General features: G+C 38.9%; 1 protein-coding gene across 1 annotated transcript; it reads left to right on the forward strand.

Moving 5' to 3' along the window:
• The first annotated feature begins 1880 nt into the window (after positions 1-1880).
• Positions 1881-11545, forward strand: MRPL44 (mitochondrial ribosomal protein L44). Its single transcript, XM_059393589.1, has 4 exons — positions 1881-2394; positions 3912-4380; positions 8314-8492; positions 11258-11545. The coding sequence occupies exons 1-4, from the start codon at positions 1937-1939 to the stop codon at positions 11427-11429; spliced, it is 1278 nt and encodes a 425-aa protein (XP_059249572.1). The 5' UTR covers positions 1881-1936; the 3' UTR covers positions 11430-11545.
• The last annotated feature ends 2022 nt before the right edge of the window (positions 11546-13567 follow it).

Below are 13567 nucleotides of genomic sequence, written 5' to 3' on the forward strand. Positions count from 1 at the left end.
TAGTGCAATTGCTGGGTCATAGGGCAGTTCTATTTTCAAAATTTGAGGAACCTCCATGCTGTTTTCCAGAGTGGCTGCACCAGCTTACATTCCCACCAACAGTGTAGGAGGGTTCCCCTTTCTCCACATCCTTGCCAGCATCTGTCATTTCCTGACTTGTTGATTTTAGCCATTCTGACTGGTGTGAGGTGATATCCCATTGTGGTTTTGATTTGTATTTCCCTTATGCCGAGTGATATGGAGCACTTCAGTGAACTTTTTTAACATGCAGTGTACATTTATTGAAACACAAAGACCAGTCATGATCTTTTTTCATCCTTTCTTAGAGAATTTGCTTCACCCAGAAATCCATCAGCTCTGTTTTATGATATGTGCCAACCTGCTATTTCCTCCCTCCTTCCCCAAAGAGAACCTTTTTCTAGGCTAATGAACCATTCAGATGTTCCCTCTTGAAAGGTTAAGCTAAGAGACCGAATCAAGTTGTATGGTCTAGCAAAGAAAAACAAGAGCTAGACGATAGTTAAGAACAGATTTTATTCTGGAACTTCTGCGATAAGGGAAAAGAGACCTCTGTGTGGAACTGAGCTCAATTCCAAATACAACATGGACCAGGGCAAATTATAGCCATGGGGGCTGGGAGGTGTCCGAGAACACTGAACTAAGTGGAAGCATCAAAGGTAAGGGTGGGGGGCAGGATTCTAGCTAAACCAACAGGATTCTTCTGAAGGCAGGCCAGGGTGATCAGGTATCACCAGGGGACAGTGGTGGGTGATGAATTTGGTTAGATATTAAGGGTAATCATATATTAAGGGTGGGGGAGCCTTTCTTTTTTTTTTTTCTTTTAAAGATTTTATTTATTTATCTGACAGAGATCACAAGTAGGCAGAGAGGCAGGCAAAGAGAGGAGGAAACAGGCTGCCTGCGGAGCAGAGAGCCCAATGCGGGGCTCGATCCCAGGACCCCGGGATCATGACCCTGAAGGCAGAGGCTTTAACCCACTGAGCCACCCAAGTGCCCCGTGGGGCAGCCTTTCTAAACTGACTTAGGATTCTTGCTGAAAGCAGGCTATGCAGTCCCAACAGACACCAAAACCTAAGGTTGAAGCCTCGTTACAAAGAGGGCATAGGGGAGTCTGACTAAAGTTTGGTCCAGGGGAGAACCTTTGCCAGAGCCTAATATTAGAGATTCTCGAGCTAAGTAGTAACATCCATGGGTCTGCGTTCCAGGGAGATGAATGAAGATGAACAGAGTCTGGGGAAGAGAGGAAGGTGCAAGATGTGTTTGGAGGTCTGGCAAGGAGGTGAGGATCACCTCAGGTAGCCGACCGCTGCTAGATGTGGACACCTAGACAAAAGTGGGTGTTTGTGGAAAAACGAATAATTGAAGACATAGTAGTCCAAGCTGGGTAACTGTGGGGGGACACTGATGCCATGAACAAGTAGAGAGACCACAGAAACAGGTATCTTTGGGGGGCTAGATATTCAGCTTGCAACTCAAAATTGGAAAATTCTGAGAAGCCCTCCTTTGTGAATTAATATTAGAGCAAAACATTTATATGAACAGTTGGGTAGGAAAGTTTCCCCTAAAAAGTGGAATATAAAGGGGGAAAGAAACCCTTATAATCCCACTGTTCTCATTTTTATATATATTTTCAGATTTTTTTTGGCGGGGGGCGGGGGGATGCTTTAAAAAGTTTGTACTATTAGAAATCGAAATTTTGGTTAAGTCACTATCACTTCGTCTAGGGTTCCTGAAAAGAAGTTTTCTGGAGACATGTTGGGTAAATATTCGCTCCTAAATAGTGGCTGGGTTGAGGGTCTGTAACTCTTAAGACTAAATACACATACATTGACAAGAAGTGTTTTTATTTTTATTACTTTTATTAAGACTTTCACGTGTTTTCTTTAGACTGAGAGTGAAACAGGTTTTTGCGCTAATGAGAAAGGAAAGAACAAGAAAGCAACTGAGGGTGAAACAACTCCCACACATTTCCGGACCCAAACGCCCCTCACTCCCGGGATCACCTGAAAGTAATCTCTGGGTTGGCAGGAACCAGAGCTCGCACATGCGCAGTAAAACTCTACGGCAGCCGCCCCGCCTCCGGGTACTAGCCCCGCCCGGATCTCGCTCACCTCGCCCAATTCCGGGGGGACTGTGTTACCTAGACACTGGTCCGACTTCCTTCCTTCCGCCCTCCATTGCTTTTTCCCGAGAAATGGCATCGGGCTTGGGGAGACTGCTTTTGCGGGGGCCTCGCTGCCTCCTGTCACCGGCCAGTCCCACACTCGTCCCGCCAGTTCGGGGCATGAAGAAGGGATTCCGTGCCGCCTTCCGCTTCCAGAAGGAGTTAGAGCGATGGCGCCTGCTCCGGTGCCCGCCGCCGCCCGTGCGCCGGTAGGAGGCTCCTCGGAAGGGGTCGGGATGGGCGTCGTGGACCAGACGGCTGCCGGGACGGTTTTTCTCGTTCAAGCGCGCCTGGCTTGAGCCTAGGACGTTTGCCGTAGGGACACCGGTGGAACGTGGACGCGTGGGCTGAGGCCCAGGGAATTCTGCCGCGGGGTGGAGCGCGCGCGGGGTTGTGCCCGACGCTTTGGAACTCTTACGTAGAGCCTGTCCACTGAGTTGTGAGAAACGACGCCTGCCGAGGCTAACCCACCTCTGTGTAGGCTTGGGGGTGTAGATTCTCTCGTCATGGCTGAGAGTTCCCGGGTGAGAGAGGGGAGAAACCGTCGCACAGCATTGCAAGAGCCAAAGGAAGGATGTGCAGCTCCACGTCTGTTTGCCAGAACAAAAGGAAAACGGTTGAGCTTTAGCTTTCTTGCCCCGGTTAATCTCGTTTCTTCTCAGTCTTGTTCCAGTAGTGTCTGGCATTAGCGGGCCAAGTCCAGTCGCGTGGCGTGAAGAGACAGCCGCGTAGCTCCCAGTGACGTCTGCTGTGCCTGCGGTCTTGAGTCTTGTTCGCTAACCATGTGACTTTGACGTGTAGTCGCCGCGATGTAAAATAGGACTCCTTCTGTAGGTGTCTGAGTTCCATGTTATTGCTACTACAACCGATGGAACAGTGATTAGTTTTGAAAATGTAGTGTGAAATTTTGATAACTACTTTAATATTGCTCCCCCCCCAAGTTGAACCAACTTACACATCTGTCAGTAGGAATATAGATGTGTGCATATTCCTATACTCTTTCAAAACAATATTGTTATTTTCCTAATAGGCAGAAAATAGTATCTCTTAACTCCCGCTTCTTTGATTCCTGAGAGCTTAGTCACTTTTGGCTTTTACAGTTGGGAGAAACTAAGGATTGTGTAAGTTAATGTACATTTTATGACATAACCAAGATCTTTACATTTTCTTATCCATTTTTACTTAAAAGAGTTTTATTTGGATTTCACGGTCTCTTTTTAGAAAGACCTTTTAGCATTCTTGGGAATGTTTATGAACTTTTAATCTACTTGTAATGATATTAGATTATTTAGATGCTAACTTAAGTGGGGGTTTTTAAAACTTAATAAAATATGGGAAGTATAGCATACTTACTGTTTAGAGTTTGAGCCTGTGAAGTTATAACTCCTATTTTGTACCTACATATAAAGCACAATTCCATGGTTATAGCAGAAATAAAGACTCAAAAAGATAGGGTAATGGCTTAATTTCTGATGTTGAAGAACTTTCATTTGGCAGTTGGCTCAAAGGCAAAATGAATCCACCAATATATATAGCAAGGAACCAAGAGTAATCATCTGACTTCAATTTTAACTTTCAGAAAATTGAAGTGTGGTGTTAAAAGGAAACTCAGTCTTTTCTTTATTTCCTTTACGTAAAGTTGCATCTCAGTTAAAGTTTTCACGTTATTGTAGCATCTTATTGCTCTCTTTACCATCTCTTACTGTCTCCTGTTTTACATTTTTAGTTCAGAGAAGCCCAACTGGGATTACCATGCTGAAATACAAGCATTTGGACATCGGTTACAAGAAACCTTTTCCTTAGATCTTCTCAAAACTGCATTTGTTAATACCTGCTATATTAAAAGTGAGGAGGCCAAACGCCAAAACCTTGGAATAGAGAAAGAAGCTGTTCTTCTGAATCTTAAAGACAATGAAGAACTCGCTGAACAGGGGACGTCTTTTTCAAAAACTTGCCTCACACAGTTTCTTGAGGATGCATATCCAGACTTGCCCACTGAAGGCATTAAAAGTCTTGTTGACTTTCTCACCGGTGAGGAAGTGGTATGTCACGTGGCCAGAAACTTGGCTGTGGAGCAGTTAACGCTGAGTGCAGAATTTCCAGTTCCCCCACCTGTTTTACAGAAGACTTTCTTTGCAGTGATTGGAGCCCTGCTACAGAGCAGTGGCCCTGAGAGAACTGCTCTTTTCATCAGGGTAGGTAATGCTTAAAGTGCACATGCTAGGACCTGCTTGGGGTGAACAGTAAGGTTGTAATTCATTTCTTGAAGGTGATCTGTGGATTTTTCTCCCTACCAAATTCTGAGAAAGACCTAAAGCTTTTTTTTTTTTTTTTTAAATGTTTATTTGAGAAAAGAGAGTAGTGTGCACATGTGTGCATGATAGGGGGTGGACAGAGGGAGAGAGTCCTAAGTAGACTCTGCTGAGCATGGAGCCTGGTGCGGAGCTCCATCTCATGATTCTGAGGTTACCTTGAGCTGAAACCAGGAGTCAGAGGCTTAACCGGCTGCACCACGCAGGCACCCCCCATATGTGCATTTTAGAAACTGTTCTAGGGAGATGGGATTAGAATAATTCAACTTGTGCTCCCACTGAAAGCTCTAATAATAAACTAAGAAGACCATTTTCCTGTGGGGAAAAATAGGAGGCATAGGTGATCACCCAAAAAAAATCTGGATTTCTTTTTATATTCCTACTAATATCTTAGGTATTCACATTGTTTTTCCTTTACCCTGCAGTTGGTTATTCTATATTGGAAGTAATCCAGTGATCCATACATAGTGTAACTAACTATATGTGTCTCATAAGACAACTCTAGATCTATACATTAGAAAATTCAAAGTCCCCTATTGAGGACCTATAAATTTAAATTTTTTTTAAAATTCCAGGATAATTAACATTCAGTGTTCTGTTAGTTTCAGTGATAAATATTATTTATTGACGAAGCTGAAATAGAGTTCTAGTCCTTGGGCAGGTGTTGTAACGAAATTAACTATTTTGTGAACTAAGGTATTTTTCTTTTTAAAATTTCTCCCCTCATGTCTCCACATTCACCCATCCTTTATTACATGCTGGTTTTGTCAACATGAACTAATTGCAGTATATTGTGACAATTCATGTTCCCATATTTTCTGTCAACACTGGTAATTTTTTTTATTGGCAGATGAATTCTACCTTGAATGGTCATAATGTTTCTATTATTTTTAGTCTTATAAATTGAAAATATTATCATCTTTAATAGTTTTAAAAGAAAGTTATTGTGAAATTACTTAGATGATTTTTTTTTAAATCATGAATTTAGACAGTGAAGTACTATTATAGGAGTTTCTGTGAGAAGTTACCACTATTTATTCATTAATTCGTTTCTTTTAAAAATATTTTTCTTCCTGATAAAAATGTATTTCTAAGGTGTGAGATAAGATTTTACCTTTATGAACTTCAGTGGTGTTTTGTTTTTTTTTTCAAGTTTTTATTTAAATTCCATTTAGTTAATGTGTAGTGTAATATTAGTTTCAAGAGTAGAATTTAGTAGGGGCGCCTGGGTGGCTCAGTGGGTTATGCCTCTGCCTTCGGCTCAAGTCATGATCCTAGGATCCCGGAATCGAGCCCCACATCGGGCTCTCTGCTCGGCAGGGAGCGTGCTTCCTCCTCTCTCTCTCTGCCTATTTGTCTGTCAAATAAATAAAATCTTAAAAAAAAAAGAGTAGAATTCAGTGATTTATCACTTACATATAACACACTCATCACAAGTGTATTTGTTAATACCCATCACCCATTTGACCTACTCCCTTGCCTACCTCCTTTCCAGCAGCCCTGTTGGTTCTCTGTAGTTAAGAGTCTGTTTTATGGTTTGCCTGTCTTTTCCCCCTCCGGGTCCATCTGTTTCCTTTCTTAAATTCCACATATGAGTAAAATCATTTTGTATTTGTCTTTTTCTAGCTGACTTATTTCATTTAACATAATACTCTCTAGCTCTACCCATGCCATTGCAAATGGCAAGATTTCATTCTTTTTATGGCTAAGTAATGGTGTGTGTGTGTACACCACTTTATCCGTTCATCAGTTGATGGACATTTGAACTCTTTCTATAATTTGGCTACTGTTGATAATGCTGCTATAAACTTTGGGATGCATGTGTCCTTTTGAATCAGTATTTTTGTATGGTTTGGGTAAACACGTAGTAGTATAATTGCTAAATCACAGGGTAATTCTGTTTTGAGTAGCCTCCGTACTGTTCTCCAGAGTGGCTGCACCAGTTTGCATTCCCACCAGCAATGTAAGAGTGTTCCCCCTTTCTCCAAATCCTCGCCAACTTCTGTAGTTTACTGTGTTGTTAATTTTAACCATTCTGACTGGTGTGAGGTGGTATCTTACAGTTTTGATGTGTCTTTCTTGATGTTAGCATATGTTCATGTGTCTGTATGTCTTTGGAAAAATGCCTGTTAATGTGTTCTGCCCATTTCTTAAATGGATTATTTGTTTTTTATGTGCCGAGTTTGATAAGTTCTTTATAGATTCTGGATACCAACCCTTTATCAGATACATCATTTGCAAATGTCTTTCCCATTCTGAAGGTTGCCTTTTAGTTTTGTTGACTGTTTCCTTTGTTGTGCAGAAGCTTTTTTGTCTTGATGAAGTCCTAGTAGTTCATTTTTGCTTTTGTTTCCCTTGCCTCTGGAGATGTGTCTAGTAAGAATTTGCTATAACCTATGTCAGAGAGGTTGCTACCTGTGTTCTCTTCTAGGATTTTGATGGTTTCCTGTTTCACAATTAGGCTTTTATCCATTTTGAATTTACTTTTGTATATGGTATAAGAAAGTGACTCAGCTTCATTCTTTTGCATGTTGCTGTCCAATTTTCCCAAATTTATTGTCTTTTTTCCAGTGGATATTTTTTCCTGCTTTGTTGAAGATTAGTTGACTGACCATATCTTTTGGGTCCGTTTCTGAGTTTCCATTCTGTTCCATGGATCTATATATGTTTCTGAGCCAGTATCCTACTCCTTTTAAAAATTTATTTATGTATTTATTTCATTATTATTTTTTAAATTTTTATTTAATTTTATTTTGGGGGTGAGGAGGGGCAGAGGGAAAGAGAGATAATCTGAGCTGAGCTGAGCTGAGCTTGATCTTACAACCCTGAGATCTTAACCTGAGCTGAAATCAAGAGTTGGGTGCTTAACTGACTGCACCACCTAGGTGCCCCAGTACCATACTGCCTTGATCACTACAGCCTTGTAATAAAACTTCAAGTCCAGAGCTGTGATGCCTTCAGCTTTGATTTTCTTTTTCAAAACTGCTTTGGCTATCTAGGGTCTTTTGTGGCTCCATATAAATTTTAGGATTGTTTGTTTTAACTGAAAAATGCTGGTGGTATTTTGATAGGGATTACATTGAATGTGTAGATGGCTTTGGGTAGTATAGACATCTTAACAGTATTTGATCTTCCAGTCCATAAAATAGAATGTTTTTTTTGTTTCTTTCTGTCATCTTCAGTTTCTTTCATAAGTGTTCTATAGTTTTCAAAGTACAGATCTTTTACCTCTTTGGTTAACTTTATTCCTAGATAGGGGATGTCTGGGTAGTTCAGTTGGTTATGCATCTGCCTTTGGCTCAGGTCATGATCCCAGTGTCCTAGGATCCAGTCCTACATTGGTGCTGCTCCCACTGCTTGTACATGTACTTGCTCTCTTCTTTCTCTCTCTCCGACAAATAAATAAAATCTTTTTAAAAAAAAGTTTATTCCTAGGTATCTTACGGGTTTTGGTGAAATTGTAAATGAGACCTATTCTTTGATTTCTCTTACTGCTGCTTCATTATTGGTGTATAAAAGTGCAACAGATTTCAGGACGCTGATTTTTCATCTTGAGACTTGACAACTTGTATTTCAGTTCTAGCAACTTTTTTGTGGAATCTTTGAGTACTGTTGTCAGAATATCATGTTGTCTGCAGCAACTATGACTTTTGTAAGAAAACTTACATGAAGAATTATATGGATATGAAAAGGAGTAATACATTTTGTCGTTTTCAATTCCCATTAAGTTTTAAATTCTGTTAAAAGTGTGCTTTGATTACAGTCCTTATTTTCTTTATACTACTTTAAATGTATAAATTGTATTTTTATATGCAGGACTTCCTAATTCCTCAGATGACTGGAAAAGAACTTTTTGAGATTTGGAAGATAATAAATCCCATGGGGCTACTGGTAGAAGAACTGAAGAAAAGGAATATTTCACCTCCTGAATCTAGACTTACCAGGCAGTCTGGAAGTACCACAGCTTTGCCAGTGTTTTTTGTTGGCTTATACTGGTTAGTAAAATTTTATTCTTAACTTTATAACATTGATTGGAATGATTGGAAGCCTTACAACTGACTTTTCACAGTTCTTAATACAAGCTCTAATTGCATTAACAGATTTAAAAAATCTCATTCCCATGATTTTTTTTTTTTAAGATTTTGTTTCTTTATTTGACAGAGAGGTCACAAGTAGGCAGAGAGGCAGGCAGAGACAGAGGGGGAAGCAGGCTCCCTGCTGAGCAGAGAGCCCAATGCGGGGCTTGATCCCAGGACCTTGAGATCAGGACCCTGAGATCATGACCTGAGCCGAAGGTAGAGCCACCGAGGCGCCCCACTCTCATTCCCACAATTATCTATTGATTACTTTCCTGCTGGTCAGTCTTAGGGGAAGGTAAATAATCTGTGGTTTGCTAATAGTAGCTTTTGTTAACCAACTGTACATTATAGAATTCCATTCATTTCAGTGAATAAGAATTTCATGTTAATTAAATATTTCTGTAGAAAAATAAAAATTCTGATTCATAAGTGTTAGAGATTTACCCTTAATCCACACTTGTAATAGCTTCAGCTGAGCCTAGGACTAGAAAAAGAAGGGACTAGTTATCCATCAAAATATATAAATCAGCCCACATTGAGAATGTTTTAGTTTTGTTAGTAAACAGTTGGCTTGCCTCACACTGATTGAATATTTAAGAAACCTAGATTAAAATTTAGGTCAGTATTTTTCTGATCTTTATATGATGTAGGATTTTATAGGTTAAAGGCATTGGGAGACATCACAAAGGAGAAAATGGACAATGTTGTAAAAAGTTTCAACTTTAGTTTTAATTGAAATACAAAGCAAAATAATGAGGTACTCTTGCTTATTAACTTGGTAAGTCTTAAGCACATCTTTTATCAGCAGTTCATATATTCCTAGTAGAAGAAAAGAGTGGTACAGTATTTCTGTCAGTAATTTTGACCAGACGCCAAGAGGTTTTAAATTCTTCATATCCTTTGACTTGGTATTCTCACTTTGGGTGTGTCTCTCCAGATTGCATCAAAAATTTGCATATTTGCAAGATATGCATTTGTTGTTTACTCTTCGTACCCCATGCCTAGAACAGTTCCTAGAACATGGTAGTCAGTAAACAGTTGTTGAACTAATATTATTTTTTTCAATTAGAAAATTAGAAATAACTTTGGAATCCAGTAAGAGAAGAATAATAAATGCACATGACAGAATATACTACAACTAGGACAGGTGATTTTTTTTAAGAGACTTTTAGTGACATACAGAAATTTTGAAGAATGGCCTCTTATTTTTAAACAAAGCAGTTTGCCCTACTACTACCAGTGGTTGTCACTGGGTAGTAAAATTATTTAGTTTTTCCCTAGATTTTACATAATGGTATTTTTAAAAAAATCATCAGTGATACACTAAGACCATCATTGGACCAGAAACATAATAAACATTTTGTAAAAGCTTGAAATTCACTCAGATGATTTTCTCATTCCATACTATTACAAATATGTATATGGAGAATTATTACTGTAAAGTTTAACTTATATGATTAATCTTTGTTTCATTTCAAATTACTACCATAGCAAATATTTCTTAGCAAATTCCTTCTGTATTGTTTTTCTTTTTCCTACATAGTTTTGCTCATTTTTCTTTAATTTGGTTCTATTCTTCCTTAGCTTTCAAGTCAACTTCTATTGAATCTGAGCTATTAAGTGGAATTGCTGCTCATGAGATTTTCAGAGATGCTTCTTTTTTTTTAAAGGTTTTATTTATTTATTTGACAGAGACCACAAGTAGGCAGACAGGCAGGCAGAGAGAGGAGGAAGCAGGCTCGCTGCCGAGCAGAGAGCCCGATGCGGGGCTCCATCCCAGGACCCTGATATCATGACCTGAGCTGAAGGCAGAGGCTTTAAACCACTGAGCCACCCAGGCGCCCCCAGAGATGCTTCTTTAGTTAGTAAAGTTTGGGGTCAGGGAATTTCTAGGAAGTAGTTAAATGTTATTGAGAAGTAGCACATCCATGCCACACTTGTTCAGTGCACATCCTTTCCTCCTTGTGGGAACAGTTCTACATTTTTGGAGAAGAATTTGCCAGTTTTTTGTAATAGAAATATCAGTATAGCGGGAATACCCATTTTTGTTTAATTTGGCTTAACTAGAATACTGATACCCTTAAGTGTTCACTGTGTGACCTCAGTATCTTTTGGGAATAAATTAGAGTGGATTATAATATATAAAATAATGTTTTAAACCTTAGCAAGTTTTTAAGATCTAAAGCTCTTAATTTAAAGGACAGAACTGATTTCTTACTTGTTTTAAAGTTTAGATGAGAAACCAGAAAGGCAACAATTATTTTCCATAAAACTTTTCTCATATCACAGATTCAGGATGAATTAAAAATAATGTAGTTATATTTTCCATGAACATTTTTAATAGTTTCTTATAGCAACATTTGTATATATTCTTTAAATTCCTTCAACAACAACAACAACAGCAGCAGCAGAACAAACTCATATTTACAATGTGCCTTGGTTTTTTTATTTGAAAAATACTGGATCCATCTTGTGAGTTGTTTGTATTTCTATGGAAATGTAAATATTTCTTTTCTAAATACTGCATATGATAAATTTGCAACAAAACTAGTTAATATCCAAAGCTCTTGTGTTATTTCTGGTAGATATTATTGCCAAAGTAAGATTTAGAAGCCATAACTGATTTGTGGACTGTCTTATGATCATGGGTAATTTCAGACTACTCTTGTTTTTTTTCCTAGTGATAAAAAGTTGATTGCAGAAGGACCTGGGGAAACAGTGCTGGTTGCAGAAGAAGAAGCGGCTCGAGTGGCACTTAGGAAACTCTATGGGTTCACTGAGAACAGACGGCCCTGGGACTATTCCAAGCCCAAAGAGAATTTAAGAGTAGAAAAGACTGTCACTGCCAGCTAACCTGTCAAAATTGTTGCAGCCTGAATTTTGTGAGCCAGAGAATGAGATAAATGTTGAAAATGTTCAAAGCTGGATATTTTTCCAAATTGTAAATAAATAGGTCTTATTTCTCATAATGAGTTCCTAAAGATAAATAATATTTATCAGGTCATTGATTTTTGGGGGCAGGTTCAGAAGTCTTAGATGTTTTTTCAGTAAGTTTTTTCTAAAGTCCTTGATTTTGTTATTTCATTTAACATGTGTAGTTAGATCTATTTTATTTTTGGCTATTTTTGCGGTATCACCATAATTTGAATATGTTTTACATGAACTTTAATACCAACAAAAAAGGCACTCTTTCTCTAAAGATTTTATTATAGTTTAATTTGATATACCCACGTTGGTGAACTGTTTCCATAGTGGGATTTTAGCTAAAATAGTAATAACCCTCAACCCTTATAAATGTTAAAGTGCAGCTTATCACAATTAGACAGTTATTTACATGATCCCTAGAGTCTGTCTAGTTTTAAAATTCTGTATACCAATTCATAGTTATTCAATTTCTATAAAACAAAAGATAAAGTTTATACTTTTAAAAGAAAAGGAAGTCAAAAGCAGCTAACTGAAAAAGTATGTATTTATCAATGTTATTGGAAAAACAAAGTATCAATTTAGTATTCCATAATTATAATCATAGCCACTGTGTACCAAACACTGTTTTTGGTTTTTTTTAAGTTTTATTTATTTATTTGACTGAGAGATTGAAATCACAAGTAGGCAGAAAGGCAGGCAGAGAGAGAAACAGGGAAGTAGGCTCTCCACTGAGCAGAGAGCCTGATGCGGGGCTCAGTCCCACGCTCCTGAGATCATGACCTGAGCAGAAGGCAGAGGTGTAACCCACTGAGCCACCCAGGCACCCCTCAAGCACTGTTCTAAATTTTATTTTAACACATTCAGTTTCTAGAGAACAAATTTTAACAGTATGCCCTTCTAGTTCTTCAGTCCTTCCTGTTGGATGCAGTATTTCTCCAGCTGCAATTTTTTGTTTGTTTGTTTGTTTCTTTGTTTCTTTTTAGCTTTTTGGCAATAGTGATCATTTTTAGTTTCAGTTCGTCAGTAGTCACTCCCAGGGGCTAATAAGAAAAATGGGACTTGGGAGTTGGGAATAGAAATGTTAGAATTGAGGGCCCTTGTGCTGTAAAATCTTTTTTTTTTTTAAATTGAAATATTTTTATGTTTGAAGAGCTAGCATTAAGGTAAATATCCCGGATGACCCATTCAGGGAAGTTCATTTAATCCAACTTCCTGAAGCCTGCTTCCTTTTACTGATGGAGATGCTGGTGGTACTCACTGAGGCTGTATTTCCAGATCAGACCATGCTCCTTTGAGCAGGGGTGGCAAAAACAAGACCCCTGGCTGAGTTTTCACAGCTCCCAAATTGCTGCTGGTGACCCATCTTGCTTTCTCAATGCAAGGAGGTGAAAGGCTTGCTGTAAAATCTTTATAAGGGGAAATGAAGAGGACCTTTGGAACCCCTTTCCTGAAACTGGTCAGGGAAGTGGGAGTTTTATCATATGTAAGGGGGCTTTCAATATCCCAAGTGAAGCAGAGGCTGTTTTTAGAGGGGGAAGTTTGAGAACGACCTAACTGGCCAAATTGGTAGGTTAAATGATTTCACCCTTTTTTTTTTTTAAGATTTTATTTATTTATTTGACAGAGATCACAAGTAGGCAGGTGGCAGGGTGGGGGGGGGGGCACCCCGCTGAGCAGAGAGCTTGATGAGGGGCTTGATCCCAGGACCCAGGGATCATGACTTGAGCGGAAGGCAGAGGCCCAACCCTCTGAGCCACTCACGCACTCCAATTTTTGAGAGTTAACTTTCGAGAGTTAACTTTAACTCCTAACACTTGAACTCAGGGATAGAGGGCCAAACCCAGCAGTAAAAAACACCACACTTTTGTGTGTCATCCACAAGGAAACATGATTTGATTTCATGGATGCCAAAGAAGGGATGATACAAAGTTTCTGAGAAGCAAAAGACAGTAAATGTCCTCCAACCACTTACACATCCAGTATATGCAAAATGTCAGATTTCGCATTAGAGTATTACTCTAATTTTATTTTAGATGAACATTTTTTCCAAAGCTCTTGAGAGAATT

This window comes from Mustela nigripes, chromosome 3 (assembly GCF_022355385.1).
Source record: "Mustela nigripes isolate SB6536 chromosome 3, MUSNIG.SB6536, whole genome shotgun sequence".
Lineage (NCBI taxonomy): Eukaryota > Metazoa > Chordata > Mammalia > Carnivora > Mustelidae > Mustela > Mustela nigripes.